The 16,378-nt window shown below is 49.2% G+C and overlaps 1 protein-coding gene across 17 annotated transcripts in view; it reads left to right on the top strand.

Annotated features, from left to right (window-relative positions):
• Positions 1–16,378, top strand: part of FoxP (forkhead box transcription factor P) — a 335,444-nt gene that overhangs the window by 199,574 nt on the left and 119,492 nt on the right. For 16 of the 17 annotated variants that reach the window (XM_033467566.2, XM_033467551.2, XM_033467552.2 and 13 more), the window contains one exon: positions 6,710–6,844. In XM_033467566.2, the coding sequence (XP_033323457.2) occupies positions 6,722–6,844 (123 nt within the window). In that variant the 5' untranslated portion in view covers positions 6,710–6,721. Of the gene's footprint in view, positions 1–6,147; positions 6,389–6,709; positions 6,845–16,378 lie in introns of those variants that run through there. The other variant, XM_033467555.2, reaches the window with a different exon arrangement.

Here is a 16,378-nt window from a genome sequence, read left to right on the forward strand (position 1 = left end):
CACTTCAAAGTGTATTATAAGTATAACCTTGACGAAAAGAATTGAACGATTTAATTTAATTTAAAACAATTTAAGATGGTCAACCAATCGCCTGTACCCTGTTAAAATTACCGGAGGAAGTCATTCATTCTTGCGTCTACGATTTCAGATCGCGAAGGGAGGTGGTCCACGTCGGAATTGATTAAGGGCGAATAAAACTGAAGACCTGAAGGATCGTTTGCATAGAAGAGAAGCATGTTGCGCGATACTGGCGCAGATCGGCGCGAAGTATCTCGAATCCGTTCATCCCCCGCGAAGGCTAGGGCCTATGGAAACGGTGATTCCGGCGCGATTATCCGGGCGCACGTTAGAAAAAAGCGATGAGTAATATGTAGTAAAATCCGGCTGCCGCGAGTCGAGTGACATAAACTGCGTGGTGGATGGCCGCTTTATAGTCTCGTAATTTCCATCGTAACCGCGGCGGAACGATGCCGCCGCGTTGTCTCTGCTCGGAGCGGCCGATCCCGTGGCCGACAGACGTAGAAAGAGTGGCCGGACGGCCAAGGGGGTTGGTTGGAGGGGGTTCGCCGGAGAAAAAGGACCAGAAAGAGAGAGGGAGAAAGAGAGAGAATCCTTCGAGTGGCGCGAACTATTAAAAAGCCCGCGTCCGCTCAAATTCTCGCCGGTAGTAAATTACCCGAAAAAAGAAATAAGCGTCGGATTCGACCACCCTCCGCCATCGTCACCCGCTCGGTTTTCATCCGCCCCTGTTCCCCATCCCGCTGGCCCTCGAGCGAGCCCGCCCGCTGCCCCCTTACTGTCCTCGCTCGAGAGGATCGTCGGTCTCTCTTTTCTAGGGTGAAAAAACCCTGGCCACGAGGAGACCGGGCCGGTTCTCAGATAAAAAATTAGCCGGAGTTGCAAACGTTTCCACCTTAAATCATATATTTATCGCGACATTAATTCAACCCTTTTAGGTACCCTTTTTTCCCCGGCACTCTCCGCGCGGAGACCGAAACGCCTCCGCTCGCTGCCACGGCCGCAGCCGCGCCTCGCCGCGCCGCGCCGGCCCCATTCCGCTCGGGCCACCCTCTTTTTCTAGATCCTCCTGTCCACCCCTCGTCTCTTCTCCTCTTCTCTTGCTCGGCCGGAGACCGAGTCCTGGGCCGACTCGACGACGCGCGGGGTCCTCTCTCATCCCCATCCCCCGGCCGCGGTCCTTCGCCCGCTAATTTCTCAGATTCGAGTATTTTTATGTAGCGTCGCGCGAACCTCTGACGGGGGTAAATCCTCTCGTTTATTATTTAGAAGGGGAGCGGACCCGCGCGGTGCCGCGCGATCGCGCTCGCGTGTGCGCCGAGGGTGGGCCGGGGTGCCGCGCACACATACCCGAAGACACAACCGTTTACCTTGTACCCCCCCTCTCTCTCTCCTTTTTGATGGGGATATACGATCTCGTTATCTCTTCTTACTTCGACTCCCGGCGATTATCCTTCTTTACGGTCGGTTTGCTCGATCGCGCGCGCCACCCCCGCACTGCCATGGGAACACGCACGCACGCACGCACGCACCCCGGCCACGCTTCGAGCCGCCTTTGGTTCTTTAATTTTAATCTAACCGAGGCTACCCGACTCCTCCGCCGCCGGATTAGCCGGTGTCCCGGTCAAAGGGCCGCTCGCCTAATTTTCAAAGTGTCCGATGACCCCTTTTTCCAGAGGAAACCGCCGGGAATTTGTACAGTCGATTCTCTTCTTTGTAGCCGCCTCGAGTTCACGGTGACGCAACCGTGCGCACCGTGACGATTCACGTGACTCGCTCACAATGAAATGGGAAACGACGCTGCGGGACCCCTGCGCCACGGTTGTTTACTTAATAAATACATATTTAGCGGACGTCACACATACGGGGACGCCGGGGCCGGCTGCGCCTATTTTTGCCCTCCTCCCTGCGCCAGTTTTGTTGTCATAGGATCGGCGACGGGACTGGGGCACCCCTCGTGTCGAGCCACCATGGGTTACGGGATACACCTAGAACGGCGACAATGGGAACGGCTGGGGCCGAGGATTTGCCTCGAACCGTTCCGATACGACCGGTATATCGTTGGCCTAATAAACTCGTGGAATTTTTCTCTTCGACCCCTTTCCCCACCCTTTTTTAGCGTCGACAAAGAGTATCGACGCACACGCAGCGCCAGACTCGCGCTTCACGAAATGTTTTCACAACTGACCCTTGTCGCTCCGTGTTGCCTATTCGACTGCCTGCAATTTCGATACAGTAATTATCGCGGTGCGTACTTGTTAATTATTTTGTATTATGTTCTATTTATTGTCAAGTGTCGTCGCTGGAATTTGACGCGCGGATCTTGACGCAGTTGCGGCACGCGTAGATTTTCAAGGTGATAGGAAAAATTATGAATTGGTTGCACTTGTTTATTTATAAATTAAGGTCTAATAAGTATTAATAAGAAATAATGATCTAATAATAAATATCGAATAATAATATCTGACGGTAAAAATTAAAGTCCTAATAGCACATTGACGGTCTTCTTAGTAACTTTTTAATTGACGGTTTTTCTTTCATTCTGAGTTTTGCGAAAGAACGTGTGAAAATTAGAATTTGTATAAAAATCCAATGCTTTATGTTACCGTATTAAGTGTCTAAAATCGACTGGAAGAATTCCCGAAAAATCTAAGCAATTCGAACAACGAGTTTGAAACTAGAAAATCAAAAATTTATGAATTCGATAGTAATAGCAGGATTTAATTTATTCGAATAAGTTGCAATAAAAATGAATTTCGAAAACGAGTCGAAGGTTATCGTGAGCCACGAAGATCATGAACGGGCGAAGACAATTTTCAGCGAACGGGTGTCTGAAATAATTGGAGCGTTAAGGGTTAATCTCCCTTCAGTTAGCAACGCGAAAATAATAGTTTTCCGAGGCAGAAGATTTTCGTGAAATTACAGCCATGCGACGGCAGTTGTCGACTGGCTGGCTGGCGAGTGAAAGGAATATTTAAGGACACGCCGTTTCGACGAATATTTCGTCCCCCATTTCCGGTTCGCCTATACAAACTCGAGCCGGTGGTTCAGGTTGCGTCAGACAACACGTGTACACACGTATTTACGGATCGACCCAGTGTGCGTGGAGGCGAACCTCCTAGCGTTTGTGTACCGCCCAGTCCGCCGAGGGAAAGGAATATTCATAATTTACTGACAGTCGCGTTGATTGAACAGTCTCCGGCTACCAGAAAATCTTTGATATTCCGCGAGCCACGGATTTCCGTAAATACGCTTTGATCTCGGCTGCTCTAATCGTTCGCCGCTGCGTCGATCAATTTTCGTCCGGTTTTCGCGGTCGCTACACCTGTCTCCGGGAAAACCACCCCCTCTTTCTGTCACCTTTTGAAAACTGAACGGAAATCGTACGAAAACATTGGGTAATAGACTTTTAAGAATCTCTGCACGAGTATTTCCACGCTGGTCTACTGCAAAAGCTGCGAAATATCTGGAAAATTCGATCACAATGTTGGAAAAACTGTTTTCGTTGCGCTCAAAAAATTAAATTGAAATCGCAAGTGCAGTAAATTCTGCCTAATCGAATTCTAATTCTGCTCAGCTTGGAAACAAAAATGGACAATTTGGGAAGAGGAGCTACGATTATTTCCAGCCTTGCGGCTCGTTTTTACAGCTGCCAATTGTCAACGATTTTCCCAAATTGTCCACTTTTGTTTATAAGCCGAAGGACAATTGGGGAGAGTTTATTGTGCTCCGCTAGGTGCTCCGGCAAAACTTTCGCTCATCAACGTCAAAGCTTGACGAGTCTTATTCCCAAATTGTCCAATTTTGTGCACAATCTTAACGTCGATTAGGGATAATTTACTGTACTGGATTAAGAAGATTAATCCAAATTTTGCGTAATATGCAATCAAGCAAAATTGTGCGATTCCTACAGATGGAATAATCTCTTAATTTCTTAAGAATCTCAACATCTTGAATTACAGCCTGCACGAGGCAGTTCGAATTCCTTTGCTCCAAAACCTGCGAAACGCGAACTCGATCCAAATATGTTGCAGCTTCTTGGAACATCCTAGAATTCCCACAGATCAAGAATCCTCCAAATACTGGAGCAGCTTCCCGTCGGAGACACTTCAACCACCTCCCTTAGAAAATCTGTGAAACAGCAAACTCGCTCCAAATTCCTTCAGCTGACCCGAATCGAGATCCTGCGAGCCCCAACTATTGATCATGTACCTTAACCCTTTGCATTCGAGGCGCGATTAAAAATTGCTACGCCGTCGAAGCAATTCTGCTTCTACAACCTAACTTCGACAGTACCAAATTTGTTGGTATTTAATACGTTGAACGTCAGGCCCTTGGGACTTCAAGGTTTAACTATAACGTCGCCTCAACGGCAAAGCCAGCAAAATCGGTTCCACGATTAACACCTTAAACCAGGGGTGTCAAACTCGCGGCCCGAGATGAACAGTTTTGACGTCAAGTATCAGGACGTAAACAATAATTTAACTTTATATATGTTTATTACAATGTACCAGTCAAAATAAAAATATTTGTTTCTATGAACATTGATCTTTTTTTTTGCGGCCCACCTAAAGTTAAGCATCGTTTATTTGGCCCAAGTCAGCTTTCGAGTTTGACACCCCTGCCTTAAACAACTGTTAAAAATCGCGAACATTGTCCAGGCGAATTCAATTCCGCGCGCGCGCAAGTGGCAACAGCTCGCGCAAAACGAAGATATAGGTCGGAAAACATGTTTTGGATTCCGAATTGAAATAGCTTCGAGTGCAGGGGGTTAATCGCTCGGCGAACTTGCCGGAAATACTCACGACGTCCTGAAGAAGTACAGTATGTATCTCGAAGTGCCGGCACAAAAGTGACGTGCTCCACCTGCGCGCGGTTCGCTGACCAATCTCTCTTCGGCTTCCGGAATCCGTTCGCAGCCGAGTAGTAGTATCGGCGATCCTCTAAGGGCGAGCACGCAACTGTCCACTACTAGTCTTCTCTCCCTCCGTCGGGGTGAATCCGCAAAAATCGAGTCGCTTAGCATCGGCGCGTAACGCAGCCGATCATCTTGGCGCAGCCGCTGGCCAAACAACGGTGCTGCCGGCGACGATGTGTAATGTTCGAGCGGAGACGAGCATATGTGAAGAAGACAGAGGAGAAGGCGAGAGACAGACGGGCGAGTCGAAGCGAGTCGAAGCGAGTCGAACGAGCGAGCGAGCGAGCGAGCCAACCAGTCGAGCCACAGTGGAAACGTGCTTCGTGTATGATGTACTGGTTTGCCTGGCGGCGGTGGGGTCAGGGACGTGACGAAGGGTGGGTGTTACGGTGGAGCGAGAGGGGAAAAGTCTGAAGACAGCGGCCAGGGGCCGGAGGGGCGGAAGCGATAAGTGTGGAGGGGCGAGAGAGCGAGAGAGCGAGGGAGAGGGAGAGAGAGAGAGAGCAAGAGGGAGAAGGAGAGTAGGAGAGAGAGAGAGAGAGAGAGAGAGACAGCCGACAGAGAGAAGGTAGGCCGGCACGAGAGCGCGGAAGACGTAGTTAGCCGCTTGGCGGAGCCCGGGGAGGGGGCAGGGCAACACATGGGAGAGGGGTGAGGGGAGGCGGAGGGGGGGAAAGCTGAAAGCAGGCCTGTTGGTTGGTTTCAACTATATTTGTTTATATTTACACAATAAGCAACAGCCTCGCCGGTTGGGCTGCTTGGTATGCCTGTGCCGCTTTTAGTGTTTAGTCCTCGCTACTCGGTCGCCGCGCGAGAACGTTGCTTTTCGTCTTCTTTGCAGGCCGTCGCACCGTTTCCTCTCCCCCTCTTCGCGCCTCCCGTGCACCGAAAAACCGAGCGAGCCTTTTGCGTGCGCTCCCTTTCCTTTTTTCCCCCGGCTTCTTTTTCCGCCGCGTTCCGCGTTTCGACGGCCGCCGGCCCACCACGTGTGCGGATCTCTCTTCGAGTGTGCAGTTCCTTTGTGTGCTTGTGAGTGAGTGAGTGAGTGAGTGTGCGTGCGTGCGCGAGTGCGTGCACCGCGCCCGACGACGACGACGGCGGCGACGGCGACGTTCATTCGCAGGTTGAACGAACCCCGCGAGAGAATTCGCGAGACCGAGGGGGGTACCTTTGGTACCCCGAAGGATCCTCGGACTTCCGGCGCGATGCTGGACGTCGCGACGAGGAGCGCGAGCTCCGCGAGGCCGCGTGCTCCGGCGAGGTGCTAGCCGTTGCTGCAGCTTTTTTCGCCGGCTTTTCTTCACTCGGCGAGGTGTGGATGTTCCGCGAGACTGTTCGTAAATGACTCCGGAAGTTGTTTTCCGTGCTTCGATGTGGGATTTCGCGCGTCTACGGCAGTTCTGGGCCGCCAGCTCGCCGCACGTCGCACGGAGGCCACGGTTCTATCGAGAAGTAAGCACCTGCGATCGATCGATCGATCGATCCGTCCATCGATCCAAAGAAACCGAACACTCTCCCCCGCGATTATTTTCGGGAGGGTAATGCGTATATTATTAGCGACGAGGTGAACACATTGTTGCTCTCCGGTCGAGTGCATGGAACCACATGCGGCAGACGCGGTCTAAAATTGCTCTCCTCCGGAATATGTATCGGGTAACAAAGCTGAGACGACCCCCGGAGGAATATCTTCTCTCTCTCTCTCTGTCTCTTCCATTGATTCGCCACTGTCGAACACGCGGCACCCGATCGACGTAACGATCATCCTGATTTCAGGATGATGGCATAATGGATCATGACACGGACGGAGACGGCGCGATCAACTTGTCGACCTCGCAGCGACCCTCCGCCGCCACCACCCCTAATGGTGACACCTCCGCGTACGGCCAGGATCAACAAGACAACGACCAGGTAAGAAATTAATCCCGCGAGCCAGATAAGATTGCCATCGGTTTCGTCATCCGGCGAGATCGTTGCGATTGCTTTTTCTAAAAAGAAAAAGCACGATGACGGAGCCGATTTCTTAGATAGCGCCGGGTTTGTTGATCTCGTTGTCTGCCGCGGCTCGAGTTGGACGCGTATTTTTATTCGAATAATTATCATCCTCGCGCTTCGGCGCCAGAATTTTGATATTTTTCTGATAATTCTGATATTCCGGTGGAATATATTTTATCTAATTTTGGGACACGACCGTTGACAGAACGATTCTAATTAAAAATAGGAAAGAGTATTGTGTCGATAAAAGTATGGCGATGATAAAAATGTTCTCGTCTTTTTACCGAATATTGAAATGATTTTTGGAACTGTCTAAAAATATCCGACAACGTTTGGGGTTGATCGAGACTTTGGCATCGGTGTTAAATGTTCTCGTTGTACAGGCGATTAACATCTTTCTCCACGTACGACGCGTTTTGTCACTGCATTTGCATCCACCATTAATCAAAAAGAATTTCAGCATCAATCATAAGAACAATTACGACGATAAACTCTTAATCTGTTTGATCTGATAATCTTCGCCAGTGATTGCATTACTCAACGGGGACTCTGTGGTATATTTTCTAGAGCAAAGTATGTATAGAGTACACGTACATACAAGGAGACACGCTTACATTAACAAGATGCATACATAATTCTCTCTAAACCTAACATCATCGATAATTCTTAGAATTCCAAACAACGATAATAATAATAATAACAACCTTAACAATTCGACGATTTGCAACGAGGTGCAAAGCTCTAACAATTGCATCTTCTGTTCCCAAATTGTCCATTTCTCTGCACAATCCGAGCGTCGATTAGGGAGAATTTACTGTACCAAGTCGGACCGGACCGATCCCATCGCAGCGGTGAATTTCTTCGCGTTTCCCGGGCAAACGGAAATTATTAATAACCAGGGGCCGCAAACACGCAGCCTTAATTTTCGGCGCAAACATCTGTTCGCGCTCGATAATATTTAAACGTCCGCCGAGGGCCGAAGGGGCGGGGGCACCGCGGAACGGGAGGAATCCTCTCGCGATAAGAACCGGGCCGGGATACGATCGAGACCGGGACTCGGTCGGTCGTAGTTGAAAATCGAAAACGGGAATCGAGGGGGTGCACGAGAGGATAGTTTCGCGATACAAGCAAACCGATAGCGATCCCGTCTGAGAGCGCGGAGGGGTCGCGCGGGCCTTAAACCGGAAAGTTTTGCCGCGGTAAGCCCCGGGTGCCGCGATACTTCCATGGCGTTTGACACCCAGCCACCATAAAATCGAGCCCCCTGATTTCAAATTCAATTCAAAATCCCGCGTTCGCGGCTGAACGCAATATAGCCCGGGTGGGTGTCCCGGGTTGCGGCGGGCGCCGCCGCGCCGAGGGAAACAAATGTTTTATGGCCCTTAAAGCGAGCCTTTTCGACGGTTTCCTTTCGACTCGCCGGGGGCAGAGTGGGGAAGGGAAGAGGGAAAACGTTACGGTCGCCCTGCTCCCAGGTATAGAAGCCACCTTTCGGAATGCGTACGCGCGCGACACACGCATACCGAACGAACGCCCGACGCGTTGCAGCGCCGTCCGCGAACACGTTGCCGCGACTATTGTCTCCGGAAAAATGTTTTCTCCAGGCTTTTACGACGCCCGGCGCTATTTACGGAGCCGGAGTTCCTTGACGCGCTCTCTGTCTATGAAAAATTGTTAACCTCCTCCTCCTCCTTCTCCCTCCTCCTCCTCCTCTTTCGAGTATATTCGCGCGGAAATTGGCCCGGCCGCGATGCATTCTTCAGGAGGATTAAGTGCCAGTCGTTTTTAGAACCGCGACTTATTTTATTCTCGTACGGTGTGCCAGTCGCCGATCAAAATTTCGGGGAATTCGATGCGGCACACCTCGATTATCCGAACCAATCGGGGATACACGAGCGTTCAAATAATCGATCGGTTCGGGTAATGAGACGGATTAAATCTTCGGTGATTCGCGCTATAAATAGGGCTGCGTGTGTTTCTATTGTCTCGGGAGTGTTCTTATTATTATAGTACGCGCGTTTCGTGCGTTTCGTTAGAAAATGGGAAAGCGCGGAGATCGCGCAATTATGTATTTGTTGATGCATCGTTCATTGCCGAGCGTACAATTGTTTGTCCACTGCACTTGTATGCTTGAGAGAGTGTCTTCAATTTATATATATCGTTGCATTTATATCGTTGCACTTGTATCGTTGCATTTCAATTTATATCGGCTGAGAACAAAATGGATTTATAGGGCCAACCTAATCGATCATTAAACATTGATAGATCAACTTGACAACAATTGATAGACTAGCTCGTTAAACACTGTTTAATAGCCTAGTTTATTAAGCAACGAGTAAAGGAATCTTCGCAAAAATTGCGTTTCGTTAGCGATCATTTCACAGCTTAAACCAATCATTCAAACCTTCATTAAGAGCTCCAGTAAAAGAGCCCTAAAAAAACACTTATTTCGCAATTCCACCAATTCGCAAATCTGGCAAACAATTCTCTCCGCTAATTTCCTAGAAAATTAGTCGAACATTTCGAAAGAATTCCAGTGGTTCGATCAAAAATTTCAGGAAATTGTTTCGTTTCGAAAACTGTCCCAATATTATTCGAGTGTCGAAAGTTCGTGCGCTCGAGGTGTGTCGAAGACTCCATTGTCGAATGAAAGGGCCGTTCGTTCCTGAATGAACGCTACCAATCAGTGGTACGCATTACGGCGCGGACAGTAATTTCCCGGCGATATTTTCCGGGCAGACTGGATTTCCGTCTCGAATATTTTCGCGAGCGTAGTAGTTTCGCGTATCGGGCCGGCTTCCCCGCGAGACGTGTTTGCTTAATTTCGTTAGCGGGTCTCGCGTGGGAGATTCCTCGATAATTCAGCGTCCGTCGATAACGCTCTCTTCCGCCGCGGCGGGAATAAATTATTTTAATAATCGGCCGGCCGGCCGCGAAGCATTAGGTCGCGCGCGCGCGCCCGTTCGTCGCTCGTACATTTTTATTCGTCGCCGGGTTGTGGCTTCGCACACCTTGTGATCGTGGCTACCTGTGTGTGCGCGCAGATAGTAACGGTGAATATCAAGTTCACGTGACGCACCGGGCAAATACGTGTGTACCAACACCCGTCCACGAATTACACGTGCGACACGTACATCTGCTCGCCTGTTGGTTACGTGTAAACAGAGATTCGCTTATCGTCCGCCTGACACGTAGTATACATAAGTGTGCGCCGAGCGAGACGGTGATATTTTTTTCGGATTATTTTAACGACACACTGGTCTAGTTTCGCCCGGCCAACGCGCGTCCCGTTCGCTCGCGGTGCTCTCCCCGCGCTTCTGCCGGGACACAAAAAGCTCGCGGAAGTTCGCTGTTACCCGACCAAACAGTTTGGTAATTAGTCGCTTAATTAGCCGCGGATACCGGCCGGTATAAATTTTTCAGCCGGACCGGCGCGGCGCTCGGCCGGCTCTCTCGCCCGCCTCTGGAATTACGAACCGCTGATAATGGAACTACAACCGAGAATAATGACTTCTAATTTCGTATAAGCACAGCGCCGTTCGATTCTTTTATTGCGAGAGCCTGGAGTACACGGGGAACGCGGCATTTGCCATGCGCTCTTGCAAATAAACCTGCTCGGTTCTAGTCAAATCTGGCTGCCCGGTTAGCTTCGTAAATACATGTAGCATGTCGTTGGGATTTTCTGACAGCGTGGAAACCGAGGATAATATATTTACGTTGCGCCGCTACAAATAAACCTTACAGTGCCGTTACAATGGAATCCGGCGAACCGGCTCGAAAAAGTTTTGCCGGCGCGATGTTCGAATTTTCCGACATTATGGAAGAAAAACCGAGCGGGGAAAATGTATTCTTCGCGGGCGATTCGATCTGGTTACTGAATCTCGTAAATAAGATCTCGCGGAATTTTCTGACAGCACGGAATCCGGGAGAAGAATATTTATCTATTAGTGTCGCAAATTTCGAGATTATCACTGTGATGTACGAAGTATAGGCTCTTAACCCTTCGGGCTCGAGTGGCGACTCCGAGGCACTACTAAAAAATGTTTATGTCACATCTCAAATTAATTCTTAGGTCAAGATAATTTAGGTTTGAAAAATTGTTAAAAGTATAACTGTTGTATAAGTCACAAGACTCGATTTCACAGGGATAAAATGCGCTCTGTCATGTAAAATAGAGACAGCGTAGGTCAGAAAACTCATTTTAGATTTACGGTTAAAATGGCTTCGAGTGCAAAGGGTTAATACACTTTAGACATTTTCTGACGCTATAAAAACCCGACGATTATCTATTTTGAGAATTATCTCGGATCGACGATGTATTTGCAATAAATTCTCCCGAATTTTCCTTCAGCTCGTAACAGAACAAAAATGGACAATTCCAACCTTGCTCATTTTTATAATTGTTGAGAATAGACAACTATAAAAACGAGGTGCAAGGCTCGAATAACCGCATCTTCCCCTCTCAAATTATCCGCTTTTGTTCGCAAACCGAAGAAATATTAGGGAGAATTGACCGTGTCCGTGAAATCCCAAGTAACACTTCGAACCAAAAATATAGAATGACGCAACGTTGAAGACGATTACTTCATCTAACGCTTGCGCGACGGAAATGCAACTGCGTACATGTGTAATCAGTATTGTTCGTAGTTTTGTTTATCGGTATCCTCGAGCGTATTCTTTAAAATCGGAGCGCGTATGGTTTGAAGCATCGGCGAGAGATAAACGGTGTAAGTGGAACGCGCGTGTAATTTTCTGGAGCGAGTAAAAAGAGAAAATAACGACAATGGGAATTCGTGGCGCGTTTAGAAGGACGCGCGTGTACATTAGAGAAGTAATCGTCGGTGGCAGGCGTCAGAGAGCAGCGAGGTCCTCCAGAAGCGTGTGCGATTCGAGGCGGTTCCAAGATCGAGTTTTAAGAAACTATCAAGTTCTGCTGACCACTCGGCAGCACGACCGCGGGCTTCCTGTCCTCCTCCATTGTGTCAGCGAGGGTCTGGGCTGTCGCCAGGCTCTGTGACTTCAGAGGAGGAGTGCTGATGCTCGAACTCGCCGGCTCTGTCCGTTAACACCTCCAATTGTTTTCCCGTGCCAATTATTTGCAATTACCGCGCGCGAATCCCATTCTTCTCTCGTTATCGCGTTCCCATTCAAACGAGCGATTCACCGAGGCCTCCGGAGTTCCTTCCATCACCCCCCTCCCTCCCCTCTCACTCTCGCCCCCCGCCGATTTCATTACTGTCGAACTTACTCAACCTGTTGACTGGCCAATTTTTCGTTCCCCGCGTTTCATCGCTGCCCGAATCAATTAAATTTCGGTTAATATTTAATTGTCTCCGGAGGAGAATTAATCGATCACCGAGAAAAATTGTGGCTCGCTTTTTTTTTAACCAGTCAGCTGTGTTCCGCCTCCTTTTCGGAGCGCGCACCCTATGGGTGGGGGGGGGTCGCGAGGATCGAGCGATGACGAGTGTACTCGTCATGACATGTAGACGGTTTTATTTGATAAAATTAACAATTTCATTACATGAAAGTTAAGAATTCGAATTGCTGCCGTAGAATGGCGTATTCAGCATACGGAGGCGCATGTGTTCGTCTCAAATTATTTATTATATTTATATATTTATCATTATTTATATAATGATATCATATATTCATGCGTATTTTTTATTTGCTTGTTTTATTCTCTCTCTCTCTCTGTCTTGGCCTCAAAATATTCTAAGCATCTTGAAATTTAAGAATATGTTTTCTTTTCACTAAAATTACAATTTGAATAGCCAGCGGTCGCTGCTTTTTACGCTCGACGAGTATACTCGCCACAACACAAAGTACCGCCACTTTTCCGTGACGAGTATGCTCGACGAACACAGCCGGTTAAATCGGCTTCGAAGCGATTTCGTCCAGCCAACCATTTTCGGTCCTCGAGAAAAACTTCACGAAGTCGCAGTTTGTCCGGTGTTTGGCACGAATTCTCCGATGAAAAATAATTAGAAGCGGGAGACGGCGGACCACGGGGAGATCGTAAGAGATTCCAGGAGCTCCATTATCGGCATTGCGAAATTCATGTGGCGAAGACGCGAAACTTGGAGACAGGACTGGCCGCACAAGTTCCGATTCCACGCACTCCGTGAATTCCCCGGCTGTCACGCCGGGGTCCGACCGGCTAAGTTTCTGCGGTTTCGGAGTCGATCGAAGTACCGCGGGGTTCGCTGGCATTGTTTATAATTTAGCAGCCTCTCCACGGAGTCGGTGGCTCGGGTGACGTCAATGGAAGTCGGAAGTCTTCGACGGTGTTTGACGAATCGAGGAACCTCATAAACAGATCGATGCCGCGTTTAATGAAACTCTGATGGACCTCGAAATACTCCCACAGGCTCACCTTTTAACCCAGAACCCCTTTTCTTTGTCGTCGCGATGCGTCCTTCGCTCTGTCGCTTAATTTTCCAAACCGTGGCTAGATTACATTAATCTAGGATGCTCAAAGTATGGTTGAAAGGCGTCCAAAGAATTCGACGCGTTGGTTTTTGTTCAGGATCCGTTCGAAAAATCGCGAGAAATTAAAATAGAAGAACAGGTGATCGCGTGACCAGCCGCAAGCAAAAAATCGCGCGACACATTGTTTTTGTGTACCGCGTCGAGTTCGGCTGCAAGAGTTCGACAAGCTATTTAATTCGGCTCTTCGCAGTCCTTTACTTTTCCATCGATTCATGCAGTCCTAAACAGTTCTGTAGGAGTATAATGATCTAACCTTGCGTCAGGAAGATATTATACTGAACGATTGTATAGAAACATATCACGATTAAACGTTTTTTTGTTTGACCCTAATTTTCAGGATCCAGATATTTTCTGTTCTCGAGCAATCATTTTTTAAATAAGCATGCTGTGAGCGGCCGAAATGAAATTTTTAGCATTTTCTACGCAAAATCGCCCTTCCTTAAGCCAACCATAAATCTTGCAAAATCCTGCGCGTCCTAGGATTCAATTTTGCGAGATTGTACGTATAAATGAAGCGGCGGCTGCGTGCAAACAATTTTTCTGCATTGTTTGTTCTACGCCCGTGCTAATTTATCTCGCGTTAATCGCGTTCGTTAATCGTCCGAATCACGGCCGGCGCGAAGTCATATTTGCCGAAAGATTCCGGTATTTAATCGCGTCAGGAACACGCGCGTTCCTATAAATTACAACGCGGATCTCTCTTTTATCGAGCTGCAATTCGCGTCCGAGTCGCTTCGTTCGTTTCTGATTAAGCCCGCGTCGGCCCGCGCGACAGCGTCAGCCGATCCGCGGATTAAAGGAACGCCGCGACGCCGCGAAATACCGTGGCTTTAAGGAGATAAGATATTCAGGAATCGTTGAACCGATTAATTCATTTGATCGGGGCGCAGCGTGCCGCGATTTTGGCCTGACCCGTGGAAAATAAAACGGGCCGACCTGTATCCGTTTTGATATAACGCGGCTAAACTCGGGAGGGTCCAATACGGCGAACGCGTTTTAATATTAGCTCGATAGTCGATACTTGAAATACGGCTTAACTCCTTGAACCCTTCGAAACGAGGGGACAGAGAAAATAGAATTCGACGGACGCGGCCTGCAGCCTCGTGTCGCGTTCAACCTTCGATTACGCGATTCCGAAGGATCCTGTGACGCGATTCGTGTCCTGCATTATCGTCCCTGTATCCTCTCCGAATCGCATCGATGCGGCGCCATCGGCGCCTGAAGCTGCGATGTACTTCGTCGGATTAATTGATATTTATTGGAGGCACGAGGGTTGCAAGTGGACAATTTTTATTTTGCAATCTTTAAAAAGAAGCATCGACGATCGACGTTTATGAAGCGTCAAGGGTACGAGATCTGATCCGGCAAAGTCGGGAAAAATCGAAACAAGGGAATAATAAATTCGTAGCTGGAAGGACCTGGAAGATTGATTAACACCGGGGATGATGATAATTTCAGTGGAATTCGACTGGGTAGAGCGACTCGAAAGTTCTGGCCAGTGGCGTTGCTTATTGATAAGACCGGAGAAGATCGGTTGACGGAACGGTTTTTAATGAAGGGGCGCGAGTAGGGTGCCGGATAAGGGGCGCAAGTTCTTTCGGCGGAGAGTGCCGGACGGAGGACTGCGCGGCGGCCATATTAAAATGTCTGTCGGCCCCGGGATCGTCACGGAATTGGTCGCGACGAAACGTCGCCGGCGTCTCGCGGCATTTTCCCGAGATTAAACAAACTTTCGCCTCGCAGTCTCTCTCTCTCTCGGTGTCAATATTTCATTAGAATCACGGGGCCCCGTTTATCCTCCGGTTAATATCCAAACGCCTTCCGCGACGGCCAAGAGAATCCGAAGGAATCACCGGGCGGAGATAAGACCGCGGGTATTGACGCGCGAGGGGTGGTTTGGTTCTCTTGAAATGCAAAAAGGGGTTGCGTATAAGCGGGCTACGGCTATGCTTAGCGGGAAGGGACGCCCGAGGAAAATAGAAAAAAGGGGGGCGGAGGGGAGAGGAAGGGAGAGGAGAAGAGAGAGAGAGAGAGAGAGAGAGACTCCCGATGAAAGACAAGCGAATTTTCACCTCCGAGCACCCCCCTCTCGGATCGCAAATTGCGGATAGGCTGTCCTTTCCAATCAAGCCTGCTCGGCATCCACCCCCCGCCTGCCTCCTTCGCTGCCCAATTCTTCTTCTCCATCCCTTCGCTCCGTTATACTTTTCCACCCTCCGCCTGTTTCCCACCCCCTTTTTCTGTTCGAGTGCCTATAACCAGGCTGCAGCCTGATCCGCGTCCTCTCTCTCTCTCTCTCTCTCTCTCTCTCTCTCTCGCTCTCTTCCAGCCGAATCCAGCCCGTAACTTTTACGTAACACGCTTCGCTATGAATATCGATGCCCCGGGAGTTAAGGAGAATTCGCTTTTCTGTAATTGAAAGAATTTTTGTCGTGCTGAGCCAGCTGGCCTGCGCATAAAAGCCTTCCTTTCTTCGTCCGTCTTTCTCTCTCTCTCTCTCTCCCTCCCTCTCTGTCGTTTCGCTTGCTTCTCTTTCTCCTTTCGTTTCTCATTTTTTTTACTTTCATTCTGAAACGTCGGAGGCTTCCTAGCGGCGCGCGAGCGCCGACGACGTCCCCGTCGGATAACGACGGTGTCGAGGATTTTAATAAATTACCGGAGCCGTCCGCTGACTGGTGACTTCTTCCGCGTCGCGATTACGCGCGACGAAATACGCTTACCTCGGCCACGGATTTTACCTTAGCCTAGCGATCCCTTGCGATTGGCCGGTGGTCCTATTTCTGCAGATGGACGCAGGAAACAGGCGTCCGCGGGCAATTAGACCGCGGTTCTTAAGCGAGAGCGAAAAATGCTCTGTGCATCGAGTTCGCAAGAATCTCGCAGTTATGTAAGGAACGACGAGCAAACGCGAATTGTCTTTCTGTCTGGCAATTACTCGCGATTGTGTTTCTGTTCTCG

Source organism: Megalopta genalis, chromosome 4, assembly GCF_051020955.1.
Source record: "Megalopta genalis isolate 19385.01 chromosome 4, iyMegGena1_principal, whole genome shotgun sequence".
NCBI lineage: Eukaryota > Metazoa > Arthropoda > Insecta > Hymenoptera > Halictidae > Megalopta > Megalopta genalis.